General features: G+C 43.3%; 1 protein-coding gene across 3 annotated transcripts in view; it reads left to right on the forward strand.

The window, feature by feature from the left end:
• Positions 1–20,897, forward strand: part of MAPKBP1 (mitogen-activated protein kinase binding protein 1) — a 92,771-nt gene that overhangs the window by 17,917 nt on the left and 53,957 nt on the right. For all 3 annotated transcript variants that reach the window (XM_048950178.1, XM_048950179.1, XM_048950180.1), the window contains exon 3: positions 9,379–9,470. In XM_048950178.1, the coding sequence (XP_048806135.1) occupies positions 9,379–9,470 (92 nt within the window). The remainder of the gene's footprint in view (positions 1–9,378; positions 9,471–20,897) is intronic.

Here is a 20,897-nt window from a genome sequence, read left to right on the forward strand (position 1 = left end):
GAGAAATCACTGGACAAATTGACTATGTGGGAGGCAGAAGTCCCCCCCTACATGAAGTCTGGTATGTCACCTGCTCTCTTTGCTGTGTGAAAACTTAATACGTGTTTACAAATTGGAATAATCTGTTTCTTGTGAAGAAGTGATCCTGCACAAGTCCAAGTCCTGAGAACTTGGAGTATGACTTCTTCGCAGGGTGTGTTTCTGTTTCCCAGAGGGTTTGCCTGCTGATTGGAGAAGGTCAGATTGACTCCATGTGTATACACAGTCCGAAGTGTCAGGATTGACACTTGATGTGCCAGCAAACCTGGCAGTGGGAAGGAACAAAATAATTAAGGATAATTTCACAGAGAGAGTGGTGAGGTGCTGGAACAGGCTGCCCAGAGAGGCTGTGGATGCCCTGTCTGGAGATGTTCAAGAGCAGGTTGGATGGGGACCTGGGCAGCCTGGTCTAGTTTTAGATATGGAGGTTGGTAGCCCTGCCTGTAGCATGGAGTTGGAGCTTGATGATCCTCGGTGTCCCTTCCAACCCAACCCATTCTATGACAACTAGGTCACACTGTAGAAACTGGTAGGAAATCAACCACCTGTGTATCATGTCCTCTTTTGCAAGCCACAGGGACATTTGCACGTGACATTTGCTCTTTTGCTATGGCTGCTTCTAGAGGTGCTTTTAATAGTGTTCCTCCCTCTTCCCCAGGGCCATGCATTGACATTTATGGCCTCCCTGGGCCTGCCTTATTCCAGGTGCACGAAGTAGAAGGCAGAGTGCAGATTCAGCACGTAGCCTCTGACAGCTGGGGCTGACGGGTCAGGAATGCAGTCTTGACAGCTGGAATTGGACTGAAAGCAGCGAGCATGGAGGGGAGGCCAGAAGGGGAGAGCAGGCAAGAGGGGGGGTGCAGTGAAATGGACAACATGCACGCACACTGTGTTCAGGCATGTATAAGAAAACGGCCTGCAGGGATCCTGTGTTGCTCATGTTCCCTTTTTTCTACCTCTGGTCACGTTTCGTTCCCTGTTCTCTCAGCTGCCTGGATCTTCTTTAATAAATATGCATTCACATCCATTGTAGTGACACCAGGCAGAACCATTAGAACTGAGGCTCGGCATTTTCATGAGAAACCCACCCATACCACCTGTGCTTTTACACAGGTTCACAAATGTAATATTTCATGTAATTCAATGATTCAAATCCTTTGGACAAGTCAGTTTGTACCAACTACTCTTTAGGCTAATGTGTGTTGGTTGTGATTTGTGTTGTGGAAAATCATTCCCTGTTGTTCTTTAAATGACTATATGGAATATCAAAATTATTTAAAAATGGCTACTGCTTGTTGAAGATAATGATATTCTGATCAGATTTTTGTTTTTTTAATTCGTTAAAATAATGAAGGTTCATTCAGTGGCCAGATGTCGCTCTGAATCCTTTAAAATTCAAATTGAGCATAGACTAGAAGCACCTTGAAATGTTGCACCAGGTTTGTGCTGGGAGGATTGTATCTGATGGTATTGGGATGGTTCCTGGAGGCTGTGGATGTAAGCCTGCAATGGCAGCTGTAAGCAAGGCTTGTGGGACTTACTGGAGAAAAAATGTAGACTTGTCTTATGTCAGAGGCATCTTGAACTGGTCCTGTGTTGGAGCTTGCCTTACTATTGCTTTTGCGGGTGGAATATTATAAACAGGCTTGTTAAGGCAGCACCCAGTGCCAGCAAAGAGTACTGAGGAAGAGAAGGTTCAGGCTGGAGAGGACAGAATTTTTTATTTATTTTTTAAATAAAAAAAGAATTTGTGCATATTCAGACAAATAAGGGAAGAAGCTCTTGGGTAGGTGAGGGGCAGAAACCAACCCAGTGGAGCTGGGTGTTTTTGTTCATTGCCTGCTCTTGTAAGACAACCCTTACAGTTAATTCCATCCCTCCCTTCTCAACCCTCTCTTTGCCAGGTCAAACCCAAAAACTCCAGCTCACAGAAAACAAACAGAGGAACCTGGGCCCAAGCCAGACCTTTGCGTGTCAAGCTCAAATACAAAATGAATATTTCACAGCTGTGTTATAAAGCCCTGAAATGAAGACTTTACATTGAAAATGCTGACAGCCCCTTAAGTAGAACAGTATACTGTAATTAGTGTTCTGTGTCTAATGTGTCAGACGAAACACAGCAGAGCTAAATGTAAAACTTCAAGCCTTTGTTTTTGTACAGCAGTAACAGGAGATCAGACAGTGTGTTCAGACAGTAGATTAGAGCCCACAACGTGTGTGCTGGTCCCTGGAAGTTAAATGTGCTTTTTTTTTTTTTTTTTTTTTTTTTTGTACTGGGGCTCAGGGGCTGCAGGAGGGATGTATGAACAGGGCCAGCTGTGAGATTTGGCATTGTGTATTAAATTTCACTTATGTAAGAAATAGATAGCTATTTCTTAGATGCTAACAATGTACAGCTACAATGCATTTCATGTGTCACATTCTGGAGTGCACAGATAGAACTTTGCTATGTTGCAGCATGGAAAATACGTTGGCTGCACTGTTAAAAAATTTGGTAACATTATGTGGGGAGTTGGATGTGAAAGCCACCACATTGTTGTGAAATCTAAGTCTGATTTTGGAGTTCTCTGTTGGTGTATTGCCATAGCTGAAGAATAACTGGGTTTCAAATCTGGCTGGTGAAAGTATTTTTTTTCTCAAGTGAAAAGAGCAGGTAGTTATGTAGCTGCTCCTCAAGCAGGTGATAACTGATTACTTGATGGCCATTGTATTATGCTGGGGAAGGCTTTCTAAAGCAATCCTCATAGTTTGTATCTCAGGGATTTCTGTGTGCAGCACTTCCTCAGAAACCCATATTTTTGCACGTACATTATTAATAGACCCACACTCTGTTGGGAGAGGGATGAGGGCAGGCACATCATGCAGTGGATGAGAGATGAACTCTGATGGATGTTGTCTTTTCATGCTGAGTCGGTGCTGTTAGTTAATTAAATGGATTCAAAGTTAACTGTGTTACACACAGGCCCGCAAGAGGGCTTTTAAAATAGATTCTGTCTGCGTGTGGACATTTATTGAAGTAGCCATTCTGGAGTGTAATGGAATAATTGTACCCCGAGAACTTCCTTTGAGGATGCTCTTGTTCATGAATAATTGCTCACAGAGGCATGGATGGAAAAGATGGGGTTGAAACAAGACCGTTGATTCAAGAATAGGATTTCCCTTTCCATAGGAGAGCAAAGAGAATGGGGGTTACATTTCCAAGCACATAGCAGCTGGAGTTCTTATCTATGACTTTATTGTGCTGGATGACCTACCTCTTGGCTGTTTGTAAATGATTCAGATATCAAAAAGGCAGATCAAGTATAAGGTACTAACGGGAGAAGAAAACTGAGCACGAACCAGAAGACCCTATTATTCTGCTCTGTAAACAGTTATTGCACTCACAACTTGAAAGCTGTATGTAGTCTGGATGTTTTCCTATCGATCTTAGGAAAGACATAGTGGGCCTCAAAAGAGGTTCACAGAAGGGTGTCAAAAGTGATCAAAGATAGAAAGTGGTGTTCAGGGGAATCACTGAGTAAGTGGAGATTCTCCTGCTTGGAACACAGATGACTCTGGGGTGATAGAATACCTCCTTGAAAGTCACGTGTGACCTAAAGATGGTAGATGGAGATTGGCTGTTCAGTTTCTCTTCCAGCACAAGACTTAAGGGCCTTTGAGTGACATTAATAGGAGTCAAGTTTAAAGCAGGCAATAAGAGATGGTTCTTGCAACATGTAACACAGTGGTGAAGTTCCTTGCCAAAAGATGTTCTGAGTACTGGGGTTTTAAAGACAGTTGTTAAGTTCATGGTAGAGAACTCTTCTGAAATAGGTTAAAACAGAATAATTTTGAGTGGGAGATAGCAGATGAGAGAGACTCAAATTGCTTTTCCTCCTCTAAAACTTTCTCTGTGAAGTCTGGATCAGATGCATCTGCTTGCTGGATATGGTCTTCTTAGGCTGTAGTCTCTTGCATGATGCCATTGACACTTGGACATGCAGGCAGCCCTATACCACTGCTTTTCCCTCCTCAGTGGCTTTTTTGAGCATTGGAATGTTGCAGCTATCCTCTCAAAGAAGCTTTCTTTATGTCTGTATTTAAATAAATTCTATTTGTAAAGAATGAGAATGTGCCCAGAAGAGAATGTGGGTAGTATTAGAAGGAAGGAAGTAAAGTGCTGAGTCAAAAAAAAAAAAAAAAAAAAGCCCTCTCAAATTTACTGAGAGCATATGACTGTATGGAAGAGGGGCTGAAAAACTACTGGGCTACTCAGTCTTTTGCTTCTGTCCTGGGAGAGTGATGGGATAACAGCATCATACAGCCTACAGGTGAAACACTGTGAGGGATGCCTGGAATTAAAAATGTTTTTTTTTCAGTTGAAAAGTTAATTTTCATGCCTTCCTTTAAGGTGACTCAGGGCTGTGGAACTCTGGTGGTGGGCAAGCAGGCACAGAAGAGTGGTAGCAAGCTGTCATCAGGAGCAAAACATCATCAGGGAGAGAGCTTGTGAGCTGTAGATCAGGCAGCAGTGTCACTGTCTGCTTTACCTTCTTTGGCATCCATTTTTTGTGGAAATTATTACAGTGCTTAATGGGCGTTTTTGAAAGAGGGACTTGAGGCCTGCTACTACTCTCTAGGACCATCTGGCCTAGGTGCACTGGCCAGATGTGAACATGCAGATGGTCCCAGAGGGGTGCAAACTGTAGGGAAGAGGAGAGCATTTACTAGGAGCTGAAGAGCAGGATGGGAAATGTTGAGCTGATCCTTAAAGGATTTCTGTGTTGTCCTTTTGGCACATGGAAACAGTTGCTTGTGGTTTGTCTTTCAACTTCCCCAAAACAGCAGAAAGAACTGAGTAAGAAACTCGTACTCTGAGAGCCAGGAGCTGCTGGTCAAATGCCTTGTTTCCTGAAAAGACAGGTGAAGCTGTAAGGGGCTAACTTAGACCAGCCTTTCAGAAAGGATTATCCAAATGCCAGCAGGAAAGCAAAGGTAGCATGGTTTTGTCTCACAGGTGTGGGCTCTTCCTTGACTTTGGGGGAGCCGTGCCTGAGGGAAGCAGCTCAGACCTGCCCTTCAAGTTCCGGTGAGGATTGCACTGCACTCTACTGCAAGGCCTGGCTGTATTAAATACTTTTGCTAGTTGCAGTTCAAGACTCTGCTGATCTGATCTTACCAGGTAGAGGGGCTGTGGGAGCTTCCTAAATGATCTTGGGTTCTGAAGTGGAAGGAATAGGGTGACCTACTTAGGCGCTGAAATTTCTTTACCCATCTATGCAACTCTGAGCAGCTAAATTTAGATTTGTGTGTAAAATGAATGGATATCAGGAGTTGCAAGACAAGTGTTCATACCTGAAGTTTCTTTTCTATTTTTGTTTACTACGAATGTGCCTTGAACCTCCAAATTAAAAAAAATAAAAAAAGGTTGATATTAAAGAAATGGAGATGAGGTGGTTAACAGGTAATTACAATGCAGAATGAACTCTAGAAGCATATTGCATGTGATTCCATTTGATAGCACTTGCAAATCGCAGAGAACTGTGACTGAAAATGCCAAATGCTATTAATAGAAGCCTCAGGATGAAGTAACAAATGTGGATAGCCAGCCTCTTTTCTGAGCCTTTAATTTAGGGGAACAGAATTACAGGTTTTGTCTTGCAATTGTTTCCTGGCTTGGATGAGGGAGGTGAGGTGGCCCATTTATTGGATGTGATGACCTGAGCAAGCAAGGACACGTCTGATGATTGTGGGAAGCAATTTGGGCCAGTGTGGGAGCTATTATTGGTAACAAACCCACCGGTTTTCCAGGTCTGCAATGGCACTCTCCAGTGCTGTGGTTAGCTAAGATCAGAGTTAGAAAGAGATCAGGGAATTTTTTTGTGACTGGAATATGCTGATGTACTACCTGGATGACGTATATGAATAGCAGTGTCGGTATGGAACTGGGAAACTGAGTTTGCTGCATGAATTCCTACCTCATTTTGCCAGAACTTCAGATGTGGCATAATGTCAGACCTGTCTTGACTTATTTGCCCTTTGATAGCATATCTTTATGTGAGATTTGGAAATAAATGATAGTGTGCTCCTGCCTTAATTAACTATACTAATCTTTCATTTTATCTGGCAAGTTGAGAGGAATCCAGTCATCGTTACCCCCCCAAAGTTTGTTCTTCTGTCACCTTTTGTGACAAGTGATTGACTCTCTTGAGCCCTTATGTCACCCAGGCTGGAGGTTGATCATGGAGATAAAGTGGTTGTGCCTTCTGGGCAGGGAGGTGGGAATGGAGCTTACAAGTTTCACAAGGCCCAATTTTAAATGTGTTTATCCTCCTTTTAGAGAACAAGTTGTTTTTAACACCTAAGGATTATTACTACAGGTGCTGAGATGTTGTAAAAACCTCCATTTGAATGAGGCTTATAGAGTTGTCTTTCAGATTCTTAACACAAGGCAAGTTTTAAAGCTAAGCCTAGGAGCAAAAGAGGGAGAATCTTTCTCAGAAAGTTAATTGTGGATCTTTTGATACAGGTATCTGTTTCTGTTGCAATAGATCTAGCAACATCTGCAGTATGACCTTGGTGGTGGTTGTCTTTTTCTAATAGGACTAAGGGTCTTTTGAAGGCCAGATGATGTTGACTGGTGGTTGAAAACTGGACCTGAAGACTGAGCTATACCTTTTGTGTTGAGCTGAATGCTGGCCTTGTGAGAAAGGTGGACTTTCCACCTCTTATATCTACAAGTACAGTTTGTTGGTTGAGCGGCCTGGGGCCCTTGCAGACTCTAGAGCAAGAGAGGAAGCTGGAGAAAGCGTGATGGGGCAATAGTGCCAAGATGAATGAATTAGAGCTCTTGGTCAGTTTCTCACACTCCTCAAAACTAGGAGGGAGTGGATTTTTTTCCATAATGCCATGTACAGAAGGGATTTTGGTACCGTTAGACAGATCAAGTAACCAGTAAAAGGGACCAGTTTTTCTTTTCCCTGTCTTTGAGCTCTCTGTGGCTTTCCCAGGCTGGAAAACAGAGAACAAAACCCATAGAACATTTTTTTTTTTTTTTTTGCTTGTTTGGCTTGCTGGGGAGGCAGTTGTTATGTCAGTGCTGGTGCAAGGGGAAGTATCAAGAAGGGAGGGAGTTGGTTGGGATAAGAGAGGAAGGAACGGTGGAGTCTCAGGAGCAGGTGGCTGTGGGATGAGCTCAACGGCAGTGTAACATGGCACTGCAGGGATAACGTGTCCTTGTGGGGGAAAAGAATACCTGTTGGTGAAACTAGGTTGCTGAACTGCTGCTGAATGCTATTAGCTGCATAGCCAAGGTCGAGCAGTACCTTTTAGGACAGTTGTGATTACAGCCAGCCTGAGCTAAAGCCTGTGCTGAGCGGTGTGAGCACAGCACTGCTAAATTTGATGTTTGCTGAGAGCATCAAGTATCTAGATTGGAATACTTGAATGGCACGTGTCTCTTCCATTTCCTCTTTTGCTGTCAAGTATGCAGTTTCTATGGGAATTTAAACCTCTCTTTGTGTTATGGGTTGGGGGCTGATGATATGAGCTTGAATCTCAGCAAATTCTTCTTTCTGTGCATTTGTGAAGCTAAACCTATACTGAAGTATTGTAACAAACCTGGAAGAGCAGGCATCCTCCCAGCCTCCTTTAATCCTCCCTCACTTTTTTAAGGAACATTAAATTATTTCCTTGCTATACTGGTGAATTGGTAAATGCATTTTTAATTGTATGTTCTTATACTAAACGTAAACCCTGATGAATTTTACAAAAGTCATGATTCCAGAGATACTTATTTCATGAGGAAGGGTGACAATTGGTGTTCTCTCACTCTGTCTCAAGGTATCTGGGATATATTATTATTAAAGGGAGAAACACACTGAGTTCTCCAGAGAGTGGGGTATAATATCTTCTGTTTTTGGTGTCAAGGGTTTGAAGCCAGTCCAAACTGGAAGTCACTGAGGCATGGATGGCCTGCTTTAAGTGAGCTGCTGGCACCGTGGCCCTACTTTACCTGTTGAAGTAAGGCAGCCACCTAGCTCCCTAAGTGGCCTTACTTTTGTGACCTTCTCCAGTGACCTGAGCCATGAGACTCATTTCTTCACCCTACAGCTGAATTCTTAGTCTGATAAGCTATGTTGCCAGCGTAGTGTGGGGAAGCCTGCCCTGCCCTTATCTTTTGTACTGCACGTTGATATAAATACAAGATGTTGGTCTTCAGGGCAGCCATTAATGATAGTGGCAATTTTACAATGGTGCCTGCTTATGCAGCGTCCATGCCTTAAGGCTTTAATCAAATGTAATTTAGATGATGATAATTGAAAACAGAAGACTGTGATCCATGAATTTGGCAGGGACAGCAGTCCTGCAGAGGAATGTATGCTTAAAATATATAATAAATAAAATCGAGCTGCACAAATGCAAAAGAGAGTAATTTTGTGTCTGTAAGAAGAATCCCAAGACAAAAAAAGCCGATTTATGCTCAGATGTTGAGTCCTTTCATACCACATACCAGATTTTGTGCAGTGTAATCCCACTTCAATCTTTTGTTTTGGGAAACTGCTGAATTCTGATGCTTCCTCTCCCAGAGCATGCTCCCTGAAAAGTCTTATTCTCCTTTGTCCAGGCAACTTTTATATTTGCTTACCCTGGCTGCTTGTCACAGAGATCTGGTTATAAATTTCTGTATCTTCCAAGTAGCTCTACCCAGTTGTCTTGTATTTCCTAAAATAGTTGAGATCTTTGCTTGGGGGCAAAGCAAGCATTTTGATTTATCGTCTGTTGAATAGGTCATTGGTATGTGAGTTTTTTAACCCAACAATATGAGCTGTTCTGTCTCTTGAGATTCGTGGAGAGGGATGTGCTGGTCCACTGGATGTGGTTTCCAGTTTAAGCACTGTGTGGAAAAAATTGGCTATTCAGTACCTAGGAATATGGAGTTGGGACCACACTGCACCACCTACCAGTGGATGGAGAAGATAAAGAGAATGGGTCAACCTGGAAAAGACTTCCAGGGAAAGAACTGTAGTATAGTGCTGCTTGTTGTAGGAAGGTGGGAATCGCATGTGCATCCCAGCTTCTCACTCCATACTAGTTATTGCTTGCTGTCCTCTACAATACATGGCAGTGCTTTGGCAGAGAGGAATAATCAGTAGATCAATAACTGTACCCCAGCAGTATTTTACTGTGCCTATGTCGAAAATAGAACTTGTTTATCCTTACTCTGTGCCTAGGTGCTTGTCAATGACTTTCTAGGATATGATTCTTCTCAGTGCCAGTCTGTTAGTGTCTGCATATGGGTCCATTTGAACTGTACTCATATCTCACAATAATACTTCTTTTCTTTTTCACATGCTCTAGGTGACTTTGGAGAAGGTGCTGGGGATAACTGTGTCGGGAGGCAGAGGATTAGCCTGCGACCCCAGAACTGGCCTCGTTGCTTATCCAGCTGGGTGAGTCACTAACCATATTCTTTAAAGCTGAGATTAATAAAGGCTGGGATGACTGCATAAGGTCCAGGGTATTTCCAGTGCGGTCTTCTATAGGTAGAATTCACCATTCCTTAGTCTCCTAACATAGAGGTCAATTATGAGCATCAGCACTGCTAGTATAATTAGGAAAGAAGAACTGCATCTTACCTGCCAAGTTTTAATGATATCCTTTTATGGAATCCCTTTCCCTCCTCTTGCTCTAAGCTAGGTGTTAAATACATTGTGGGCTTTTTAACTATGCTCTGTAGCTTGCTGACCTTGCTCATAACTCAATGGGATGGATGCTCAAGCCTGTGAGTACCTAATGGAGCAAATGCTGCTTTCAGTGAGTCGACAAACCCTTTCTGTGCATGCCCTGCAGTTTATAACTTGTTCCTTATCGAAATGTGGAGAAAGAACTTAGGCTTCATGTTGGCAGCTCTTTGCTTATGGGTTCTTTGAAGTGCTTCCCATCAAATTTGCAAATTGAGATATCTAGATGGAGACATTGGACAGCAAAAGAGCTATCTAGAGGGCTGAGGGCTGTACAGGTGGCTTTGTGAGTTGCATGTTTAGCAAAATTGTAGACGTTCTGGACTGGATCCTGATCTTGCTGAAGAGAGAGCTCGCTCAGAACGTGTCTGTAGAGGAGCAAATCCTGTCAGAGTTGCTGGATTGTGGGATTGTGGGATGAGACTCATGTGAAGGAAAGTAGCACCTTAAAACTTTAAATGGAAAGTTTGAAAGGGTCAGATTAAGATCTCGTATTAGATGGTATATTGAAAAAGCAAGGGAGGAGAAGCATTTTCTGTAGGATGTTTATCCTGCTAGTGGAGACGTGGCCATTGAGATGGGGAATGACTATGGCTTAGATGGAAAGCTACAATACAGTAGTCAAAATAAACTGCAAAGACAGAAGAGTGACTCTTCAGGAAGTCTTCACTGCCCAATGTGGTGCTACATGGAGATACTTTATCTGTCTCTAAACTGGAGACAAAAGACCACACAAGCTTGGTTGTTCTTTGAAGCTAGATTATTCTGCTGGTCAGCAAGCTATAGGAGAACTGGGAGGGTGGTATCTGCTGGTGGCGTTGCATAGGCATACTCTCCACATGTAGAAGGTGGAATTAGAAGAAAAGAACTTGCATGAGAATTATGCGTGGTCTTTATAAGCACCCAAGAAACAGGCTAACAGTATCTAAGAATACTGTATTTCTTGCTGAAATGAGACATGGGATCAATAAAACTGGCTAGAAATTTTTGCCGTTTCTCACTGATGTCCTGGATCACAGAATAACAGCATCATTGTGAAGTGACTTCCTGAATCAGGGTCAGCTAGAGCAGACTGTCCAGCACCATGTCCAGGCAGCTTTTGAATATCTCCATCACAACCTTTCTGGGCAGCACGTTACCAATGTTTGGTTACTTATGCAATGGATTTTTTTTTTTTCTGTTCTTGTTCAAATAAAATTTAATCTGTTTTCATTTCTGTCCATTTTTCTCTTGTTCCTTCACTGGGCACTACTGAGTCTGGCTCCCTCTTTTTCCTTCCCTTCCATGTGGTGTTCATACACACTGATAAAATTCTCTTGAGTATTCTCCAGACTGAACAGTCTCTCCTCATTTAAAAGATGCTCCAACTTCTCCGTTACCTTTGTGGATCTATACTGGACTTGTTGCAGTAAGTCTGTATTTTTCTTGTATGGGAGAGTGCAGGACTGGACATACTCCTGAGTTTTGGACTGACTAGAGCTGAGCAAGGGGGAAGGATCTCCTCCCTTGAGTTGTTTGCATTGTTATTCCTAGTGCATCCCAGAACAATATTGGCCTTTTTCATCGCAAGGGTATGATGCTGACTTACGGTCTGATTGTTCACCAGGACCCTGTAGTTGTTCTTCTTAGAATGGTTTTGCAGCCCATAAATCTCCATCACGTACTGGTTCCATGGGGTTATTCTTCTCTTGGTGCAGGACTTGGTATTTCCATTTGTTGAACTTCATTAGGTTCCCACTGGCCCAGTTCTCCAGCTTGTCCAGGTTGCTTAGAACAACAGAACAGCACTCTGCTGTGTCAGCCACTCCTCCTGGTTTTGTATCATCTGTGAACTTGCAGAGTGTGCACTCTTCCTTGTTGTCCAGCTCACTAATATGGAGATAAAACAGTAACGGCCTCTTTATCAACTCCTGGGGTGTATCACTACTGACTTGCCTCCAACCTGTACTGCTGATCACAACCCTCTGGGCCTGGACATTCACCCAGTTTTCAGTCTACTTTGCTGTGCACTTACGTAACCTGTACTTTGTCAACTTGTCTATAATAATGCTACGAGAGACAATGCCAAAGGCCTTATTAAAGTCAAGGTAAACAACATTCTCCGCTCCCCACTTTTATGCCAAGTTAGTCACCTCATTGTGGAAGGTTATGTTACTTAAGCATGATTTTCCCATCATAAATCTATATTAACTACTTTATCATCTTCTTGTTTTTCATATTTCCTTGGGATTTGTTTCCAAGATTAGTTGCTCTGTCACATTCTTAGAGATTGAGATGAGGCTGACCAACCTGTAGTTCCTGACATCTTATTTGCACTTCTTGAAGATGGAAATGACATTTTCCTTCTTGCATTATTCAGGAATTTCTTCCAGTCCCCATGACCTTTCAAAGACAAGTGCCCTTGCAGTGACATCAGTCCTATCTATGAAGAGGCCATTTTGATTGCTATACCTAGGCTTTTCAAGATCCAAAGAAGGTGAGGATGCAGTCTAAGCTGCATTTGATCAGAGGAACTTCTGGTTTGCAGTACCCACAGGTTATCCTGTCTGCTCTATTCTCTTCTCCCCAGTATATTCCCACTTCTGTAAGGAACATTTGGCAGCAATGTTTCTATTCCTTGTTAGCATTCATTAGCTGTGGTTCAGAGCCATGTCATCATTTGAGCTGTATCAATGTTAAAGCAAAAGAGCTTCCAAGGGAACCTCGTGTGGACTTCTGAGAGAGTCCTGAAGGTAAATGCAGATGAACAAATCACAGTTCGACTCCTTGGGTTTCTGCAGTGTGTTGAGACTCTAGCTGAATCTTACAAGGCCGTTCTCTTATCGTGGAGTGTGAGTTTTTTCCTCTTATCTTAAAACTTTTATATTTTTTGTTAAATGAAAATTTGCGATCTGCATGTGCACTTGACAGCATCTTTTATGCCTGAACTCTTCAGAGACAGGCAGATAGATTACAGAGTGTGTCACCTCTTCTTCTGCATCTTTGCTGACACTGAATATATTTGCACTTGAGGAGGAGGAGGAGAGGGAGAGAAGAAAACAAGTGCACTAAGCTGAAATGGATGGTCTTGGATAGCTAAAGATAGGTGAGTTTTATTAACAGTGACCTCCTCTGATGAGCTGGTACATGCCAAACATGAATGTAATGAAGTATGAGGGCACCTGGGGATTCCTTTGGATAATTAAAAGCCTAAGTGGTTCCTGAGGACTTTGCAGAGGAATTCTTGTTCACATTTGGTGGTGGTATCATTTCATGGCTCAGGCAATATGCCAGATGTTTTGTTACAATGTAATGACCTAGGTGACTTGCTGCTTATGTGCCATAGCTATCCTGTCTTCTGATGCCAGTGTGATTTACTGCACACAAAGCAATCCTTTTGTGCTGGCTTAATATAGCATTTGTTAAGAAGTCAAAACATGAGGGAGGTATGGGTGTAGACCTTATTATAAGGTGATGCAAATTCAGTTTGTTAGTATTTGTTTTTCCCTCCTATTCTTATTTTTAGTGGATTTGTCTCACATGGATAATTTGCAAGAATCCTGGCATTACTAGTTCATTGACTGTATTTATTTTTGTTCCTATTTGAATTTAGTGGACAGGGAAGCTTCTTACATGTGGCTGATTTTTGCAGACTGGGTAAAGTTCACGACCTGTCCACACAACTTGGTCATCTTTCAGTGATGCTCAAGGTACTCCAGTGATTTCCTCAGCTCTCTACTCACCTACTGAAGTTTTGCAATCCTGACATGGAGAAGTTTTGCTTCTCCAGTTTGTTGTATCCCTGAAAGCTAACTTACGTAACAACCCTGTTTTCCTAAGAACACTTTCAACACACCTAGATTAATTTGGTTGAGATCAAAACAGTTGCTGCAGGCATCCTGACTTCATCCAAACCAGGCACATGAATGTTTGTTTGAATGAGGACTTGTGCCTTAGAAGTTTAGGCTTTCTTTGAGCAGAATTTTACTCTGGTCTCTTGTTTTTGTCTAAAGTATTACTATTATTGTTTATTAAATGATTGCTTTTCTGGATTTTTCTGGTAATTCTGATTCTCCTGAAAGAAGCAATACAACACAAGCTCATTCCAAGTCCATAATAGTGCCTATGGGCTGAATGCTGCATTATTACTTTGTTTCCTTCTCACTGGCTTTTTATCCTTTTTCTCCTTTGACTCTAATGAGGCTATCACTTCTCCAGTGGCTGCTTTGCTGCTCTGATATTGTTTTAAAGTGATGCTTGTGTTGAAGGAGGCTTTTTATTCTTCATGTCTGCCAAGACGGCCAAAGCACAGAGTGCTCTAGATATTTTAGGCCACTGCTTTCATATAAGGCTGTTGTCTTGGGAGACAAGACAACATAGGAAAGAAAACTACCCCCCTCCTTCTCTGAAAGTCTTATATCTGCCATCCATGCCTGCCTGTTCTGCTGACAAGCAATATAAACCCAGCACTGCCTGATTTGATCTGTTAGTGTTATGCAGTGACAAAGTCATCCTTCTTGGAGGAACAAGCAGAAATCTGTTATTTCTTATAGCACGCTTTGTCTATTTTTTTTTTCTTTAATCCATTTTTTCCCAATTCCTTTTTCCTTATTCTTCTTTCATTTTGCTTTATTTCACCTTTCTTTCTTTTTTTTTCCTCTTCCCAGTAGCTAGCTGAGGTTCTGTTTCCTAGAAACAAGAATGGAAACAAAGCTAAGAAAATCCTCTGAGGTTACTGATGACTAACATTAAAAAATGGAGAGAAAAAAAAAAAGGAGAAATTCTTGAAGAGGAAAAATGTCTGCCATTTAAATTCCACACCAGCTGCTCAGATTGCTTGAATCAGCTTATCTGTGTTTTAGTTTTTTTAGGTGAAGGGGAGGTGAATGTGGGTGTGGTTTTTGTTATTTTTTTTTAAGCCTTGTAGGCTGGTGGGGCTGATTTGTTTCACTTCTCTTTGTTCGTCTTTCCTTGGCCTGCAGTTGATTGTGTGAGCTGGTTGAGAACCTTGTCCTCATGTGAGGTACCTGCCTGCTGCAGAGAACAGCCCATGCTTTTCCTCTGTTCATGCAGAAAAGTAGTGCTTTGCACTGTTCTGTGTACAGTGTCTTTTAAACTTTTAGGCTCTTATGTTCTCATCAGCTTAGGCCTCTGTCCAGCCCTGATTATCAATTCCCAGCTATTCTGATAAAAGTCAGGGATTTTTCACGTTAGTCTTGCTCACTGGGGAAATCTGTATTTGATACAGAGTACCTGGAATGAGTTGCTGAGACTCAGCCTTCAGCTCTTGGGATGACTTTTTACATCTAAAATCAGGCATGGGTTTAATCCGCAGAGACAGCAAACTGAGTATCTTCAGGTTTCTCTCAGAATTGGCTGTTGTCAGTACAGACGCAGCCCTCTGTGCATGTGCAGTACATCTGCTGAACAAGTGAGTTGGACACTCCCTTACACTGCAAACATTTAATACTGTAACATCCTTGTTTGCACAAGGGAAGGGAGGATGATAAAGGAGTCATATGATCAAACTTAAATGAAGATCTTGTTTCTTCTCATGCTGGTATTTGCCACAAGATCTTCTCCTTCAGTCCTATTGCCTTGATTTTTTGGAAACAAGATAACTAATATTCAGAAATGACTATTGTTATGATGGGTTCAAAATGAGAAAACTACATGGCTAATTCAAATTTTATTTTACTGCAACTGTCCCATTTATGTTGGATGCTGCTCTCATGTGCCAGCCTGTGCTGCAGCAGTATTGAGCCCCAGTCACTTGCTCTCATTTCATCTCTGTTCCTCCACTCATCCCCAGCACGTTCACAGTACTGAGTGGAAACTCTTGAATTCAGTCAGCCCTTCTAAGTCATAACTCTCCTGGCACCCTCTCCATGTGGATCCAAGTAAAAGCCAGGTCTTGCACCAACAGGCAGTGACAACAGTCTGTGTCACAGCAGCGGGAGGAAGGGGAGGAGCACAGCAGGAAATGAGTGCATCGGTTTTAATCCTTCCAGGAGTCTGCTCAGCACGTGTGGAGCTGTCTCACGTAATTGAGCGGTAACTCCCACTGGAAGCTGAAGAGCGAGGACTTTGTTTTATTTTTCCAGAAGTGGTTGTTGGTTTGCTCCCAAACACCTCTTTCCAATTCCAGTAGACAAGTGGTTTCCAGACGTGCACATGTGGAATCTCTTGGAATGTTTTAGTCATCATTTTCCATCGTTCTATAGATAATTTATTATGTCGTGTGGTAATCTATCAACTGAGAAGAATTTCCCTTTACACTAAACTGCATAAAACCCACAATGAAAGAATAACATTGAAGATAGACATTGCATAATGTTACAAGGCATGATGAAGATGCTGCCTTGCTTTCTTTCTTTCCTGTGTTAAGTGAAAGGTTTTGGACAGTGTGGTACTGGAATGAATTGTGAGAGGAAAATCTAGTAGACCACTGACCATGGTAAAATTCAAGGCTTATGAACACTGTGGCCAGGTTAGAGTTGAAGGCTACATGGAACAGTGAAATCCTAAGGTGACAGGCATTACTGCCTTACTTCAAGGCATATTTTTCTTAACTAACTGATTATTTTGCTTGAACGCCACAGTACTGGTCAGCTGCAAGATCCGCTTTATAGATCATTAGTTACCTCTTCGTACAGGTGCGGTCTGTGTGAAGTTCTGCAGCTCTGTGCAGGTACAATTCTTCACTCATTTTTGTTAGCAGTAAATGATAATACTGTTGGACCCTGTCCCATATGCAGCTTGAATAGGTAGAAGGACACTACAGTATTTGAACTGCTGGATAACAAGTATATAAATGCATTTCTGCTGGTGTTGGCTCCTTCAATTTTATTCTATCCAGACTTTTGAAGAATTCAAGCCTTCTGTTTATTTCTAAAGGAGAATCTTCAATATTGTTAAGATTATAAAAGCCTATTCTAAAATGAGCATTTGTGATTTCAAGCATATTTCAGCTTCTTTAGCCATTCCAGAGGCAGTTTTAGTCCTTTTCAGAATGGTACAGTCATCTTGTAAGGGCTATGATGCTTTCCTCTCCCTGCCTCTCAGGAATCTGTACTGTTGTTAGTGCTTTTTTTTTTAATATATTTTTTTGTTCTGTGAGGATGCTGTGCTTGTACGTGCCAGCTGGGGAGATTTTCCAGTTAGCACAGTTGTGCTTGTGGAATCAGAGGGAAAGATAAGAAAATCTCCTCCATTTAGATTGTTAAAAATAATTTCAGTTGAAGAGCTGTGACTGCAGTTGGGTTTGAGTCGGGCCATTACAGCCCAGTGGAATGTTTTGTTTTCTGTGCCAAAAGTGAACAACCTCACGCAAGATTTCAGTGTTCTGAAAGTGTCCGAAAAGAAGCCAACCCCTTCCTTCCCTCTCCTCCATTAACAGCAGATCCCTCAGAATGATGAAACATGAATACAGGTTCTCAATTGTAATTGTCCACTGCGGGGAAAGGGTAGCTCTCCAGAGTGCCATATGCTAATCCAGCCTTCAAGTTGGGATGGGAATGGGAATCCACCACCAGGTGGTGGATCATTATTGTGTCCTGTGCATCAGAATGCTAGCTGTTACAGCCCCAGGACAGACAGAGGTGAAATGTGACACTGTCCCATAGTTACTACTCAGGGTTTTGGCAGCAGCAGTAGTTCTGGTGGCATCCTCCCTTCAGCCGCCAGGTACCACAGTGCCTGCTTATCCTATGTCTTTCCACAGCCATGTGGCAGTCACGCAGTATGAGTGACTTTTCTCCCAGAATGTTTCCTTTACACGTCAGCTCTGCTCCCATTCTGTCTGGGTGAGTCTGTGTTCATCTGTGTTTGCCTGCTTCCTCCTTTCTGCTAGGTGCCAGCATGGCGTTGCAGCATGTGGCTGTATGCTCAGTGTAGCGTATGTCCATGCTGCTTACATCCCAGTTTGGTGTTAGAACCCCCTATATGTGGAGCAGTAATCTGTGCTTCCTCTTCTAACACCTTCAGTGGGAGCAAGCATGCTGTTAGCAGGTGATGCTCCCCTTTGTGTTCACTCTGTTCCCAGAGCTACATAACCCTGGTTCTTGGGAAGAGCACAGTGGGGTTGTAGTGGAAGAAATGTTCACAGAGCAGTTTTGCAGAAGGAGGTATTTTTGACCAGTCAGTACCAAAGGTGTGTCAATTACACAGTTTAACTGAAAACAAAATTAGGGGTGTGATGGGGCAGGTCCAGGCACTACCTGCACAGTGCATATCAGGGGGACCACAACTGTTAGCTGAGCCCTGGAGAAAATTTGTGTTAGAATGTGGATTCTTATTGCTACCAAAAATGTTAGTGATGAACAAAGCAAGAGGAAGGAAATGGGAACACATTTATCTGTGCAAGATTGCAATGAAAACTCTTCTGACAAAGAAAAACACTTACTAGCCCTTGAAGCTTTCCTGTGCTGGATTCCAGAGGCTGCAAGCGGGGGCTAAGTAGGGAGGCTTGAAGAGGTTCTGTGAGTTTGCTGCTGTTTGGGTTGCCTGACATACCATGTTAAGGAAAACTCTGTAATATGCACTTGTTTCTGCATCCATCTTAGGTCCAGAGTAAATATTCCATTTCTCTCAAAACAAGAGCATTATCGTGCCTGTTAGAGTAGCTACAACCAGAGACTGTTGAAAGGACTATATTAGTTATACCTGACTTCAGCCCGCCTTGTTGATAGAAGTATTCATTGTCCTCGCTCTTACACTACCTGACATTTGATTTTTAAACTGCGAAGAAAGCTGGGAAGTAATCCTGATTAGATGGCTGGTTTGTTACTCTGACCTCGTTAACCTGTACGTGAACTAAAGGGAAGTCACTATATTAAAAAAAAAAAAAAAAAAAAAAAAAAGGGAAAAAGAAGAATACCTCCTATGGGGAGGGTCGTTCACAGTTTATGCACAAAGAAATTGAAGTGAGAGAACAAGCATCTGTTTTATTTAATAACAGCGCTGAACGCTCTAGTAGAGCTTCGCAAGTGGGGAGCTTTGACAGGTTTGGAAATGTTGCATGCCTATGGAACAGGGAGGAGGAATGGCTGCAAGGCCTTGGTTGTTGTGGAGTATGAGGCCTTCCTCATCCTGATGCCTTGCAGCCCCCTGGAGTTTGCCCATTGCCTGAGAAAGGAGGAGGCTGGCAGAGAGCGAGAGCCTGCAGGTTGCAGCCTGCCTCCTTCCTGTCCTGCCATGGCCCTGCAGCAGCTGTGCCTCCAGCAGCCCGCTCCTTGGTGCTGCAGTGGGACTTGCTCAGGATCCACGTCCTGAGCTTGCATAAGAGTGGGGTGGGGGAAGAAGTGGGGACCGAAAGCAAAGTTTGGGATGAAAATGAGATACCAACTGCCTCAGCTGGGCTCCACCCTCTGTAAGAATCTCAAAACAAGCACTTTGTCTCCTGGCAACCTTTGCACAAATCCCCAGAGTTTAACTTGAAAGGAGCACGAACAGTGCCAGGTGTGAATGAGGGGAGAGGCTGGATTTCTTCTTCCTGGAAGACCTGGCACTTGGGGATGGTCTCAGGTTTCCCTCAGTATCAGCGAGGCAGCAAGCTAAAGGTGAGGCAGCATTCTGTTAGGCTAAGAAGAGCCAAGAAGCAGTGCATTCTGTTTGTTGTAAGCATGCCCAATTGTGCAGTGAGCATTGCTGAAGCTTGGACGTAGGACTTGACATGCCAGTACTGGCAGCTTTGCCTGTGGGCACCATCCTGCCATCCTGCTCTGGGTACATATCTACTGCCTCCAGCTGGCAGCCAGACACTGGCATCAGCCTCTGCCTGTCCTCAGCGTCACACGTTGTGCCCTGATGGGGCTGACCCAGCGCTTCTTGGATTCCAACCTCACCGCATTTCTGTGTGAGGGAGGGATGAGAGAGTAGACCAGAGTTATTGTGGCTGCTTCTCCTTCCAGGAAAGCTGTCCTTTCAGGTCTCATGTCATCTGATGCTTGTTAGCTATTCTGTAGGGGAAAAAAAAAAAAAAAAAAAAAAGAGCGCAGGTAAAGTGCTCTGCCTTATCTCATTGTAGACAATGCAGAGGTAAATGTTCATCTTCCATTAAAGCTACAGCTGCCTAAAGGCTCCCAAAAAGACAGTGTGGGTAGAACTGAATGTTGCCAAGCAAAGTGTATCAGAACTGTACGTGCTTAGCAGCCGTGCTGGGTAGAGCTGGCTATGTTGCTGAGCTGTGGGGCAAGCTGGGCTGGCAGAAGGCTTTGGTGCCATTTTGCAGTTCCTGGCAGGCTGAAGACTGAGGCAGCCCTGAGCTCAGCCAGTGCTGAGATGAGATGAAACCAACAGGCCCCTGGAAGTGGGCAATTCCTTAACGCCATGCTTTTGAAGCAGCAGGAATGCTCTTTGTCTCTGGTGCTTCTATGTAGATACTGCAGGAATTGTGCTCACTGAAGCATTCAGGAGGAAAAGCTGCTCCAGTTTCCCTGCTGCATTGGAGTTCCTGCTGCCTGATCAGGAAGGCGGGCAGGCTGCACAGGGCAGTGGGGCACCCCTGGCCCACCCAACATCCTTGCCAGGAGGGTCTGCAGGGCACTGCTGCTGCTGGCTTTTCCTCCTGAGGTAAATCAGATGGAAACAGGACATAACTAAATTGTATTATTGCTTGTTTGCTCTTGTGATTGAAGCCACTGATACTGGTTACGCTGATTGTTAGTGGTAAGAGAATTGAAGCCCTAAAACCCCAGATAATGAGTTTGATGCATAGAACCTTCTCCCTGGTGCTTGGGAGCTGCTCTGGCATGATGGAATCTTCTGGCTGCATTTGCTGCTGGAAACAGATGTTGGCCTATTGCTTACATGTGGGATATGGCTTTCCTCTGGGGCTTGAGTTCAAAGGAAGAAACTTCTTCAGCTTTCAAGGCTTTGTGGTGTGGCAGGAGCTACTCTTGCTGATAGGTCAGCACAAACCTGACATGTGGAGCCAGAGGTTCCCGTTTCAGCCTAACTGGGGCTGTGCAGGAGCTGCTCCCTCCCAGGACGGAGGATGCCTTCAAAGAGAGCTTCCATCCTTCCTTGACATACAGTTGGTCTGCAGAGCTGAATTTGCTTAGAGCCTGATGGCAAATTTGATGATTCTGCAGTAATTTTCTTGTAAATGTTGAGTTTCCTTACTTGTATCATTCTTGCCTTTTTTCCTCTGAGTGG

This window comes from Lagopus muta, chromosome 6 (genome assembly GCF_023343835.1).
Source record: "Lagopus muta isolate bLagMut1 chromosome 6, bLagMut1 primary, whole genome shotgun sequence".
NCBI lineage: Eukaryota > Metazoa > Chordata > Aves > Galliformes > Phasianidae > Lagopus > Lagopus muta.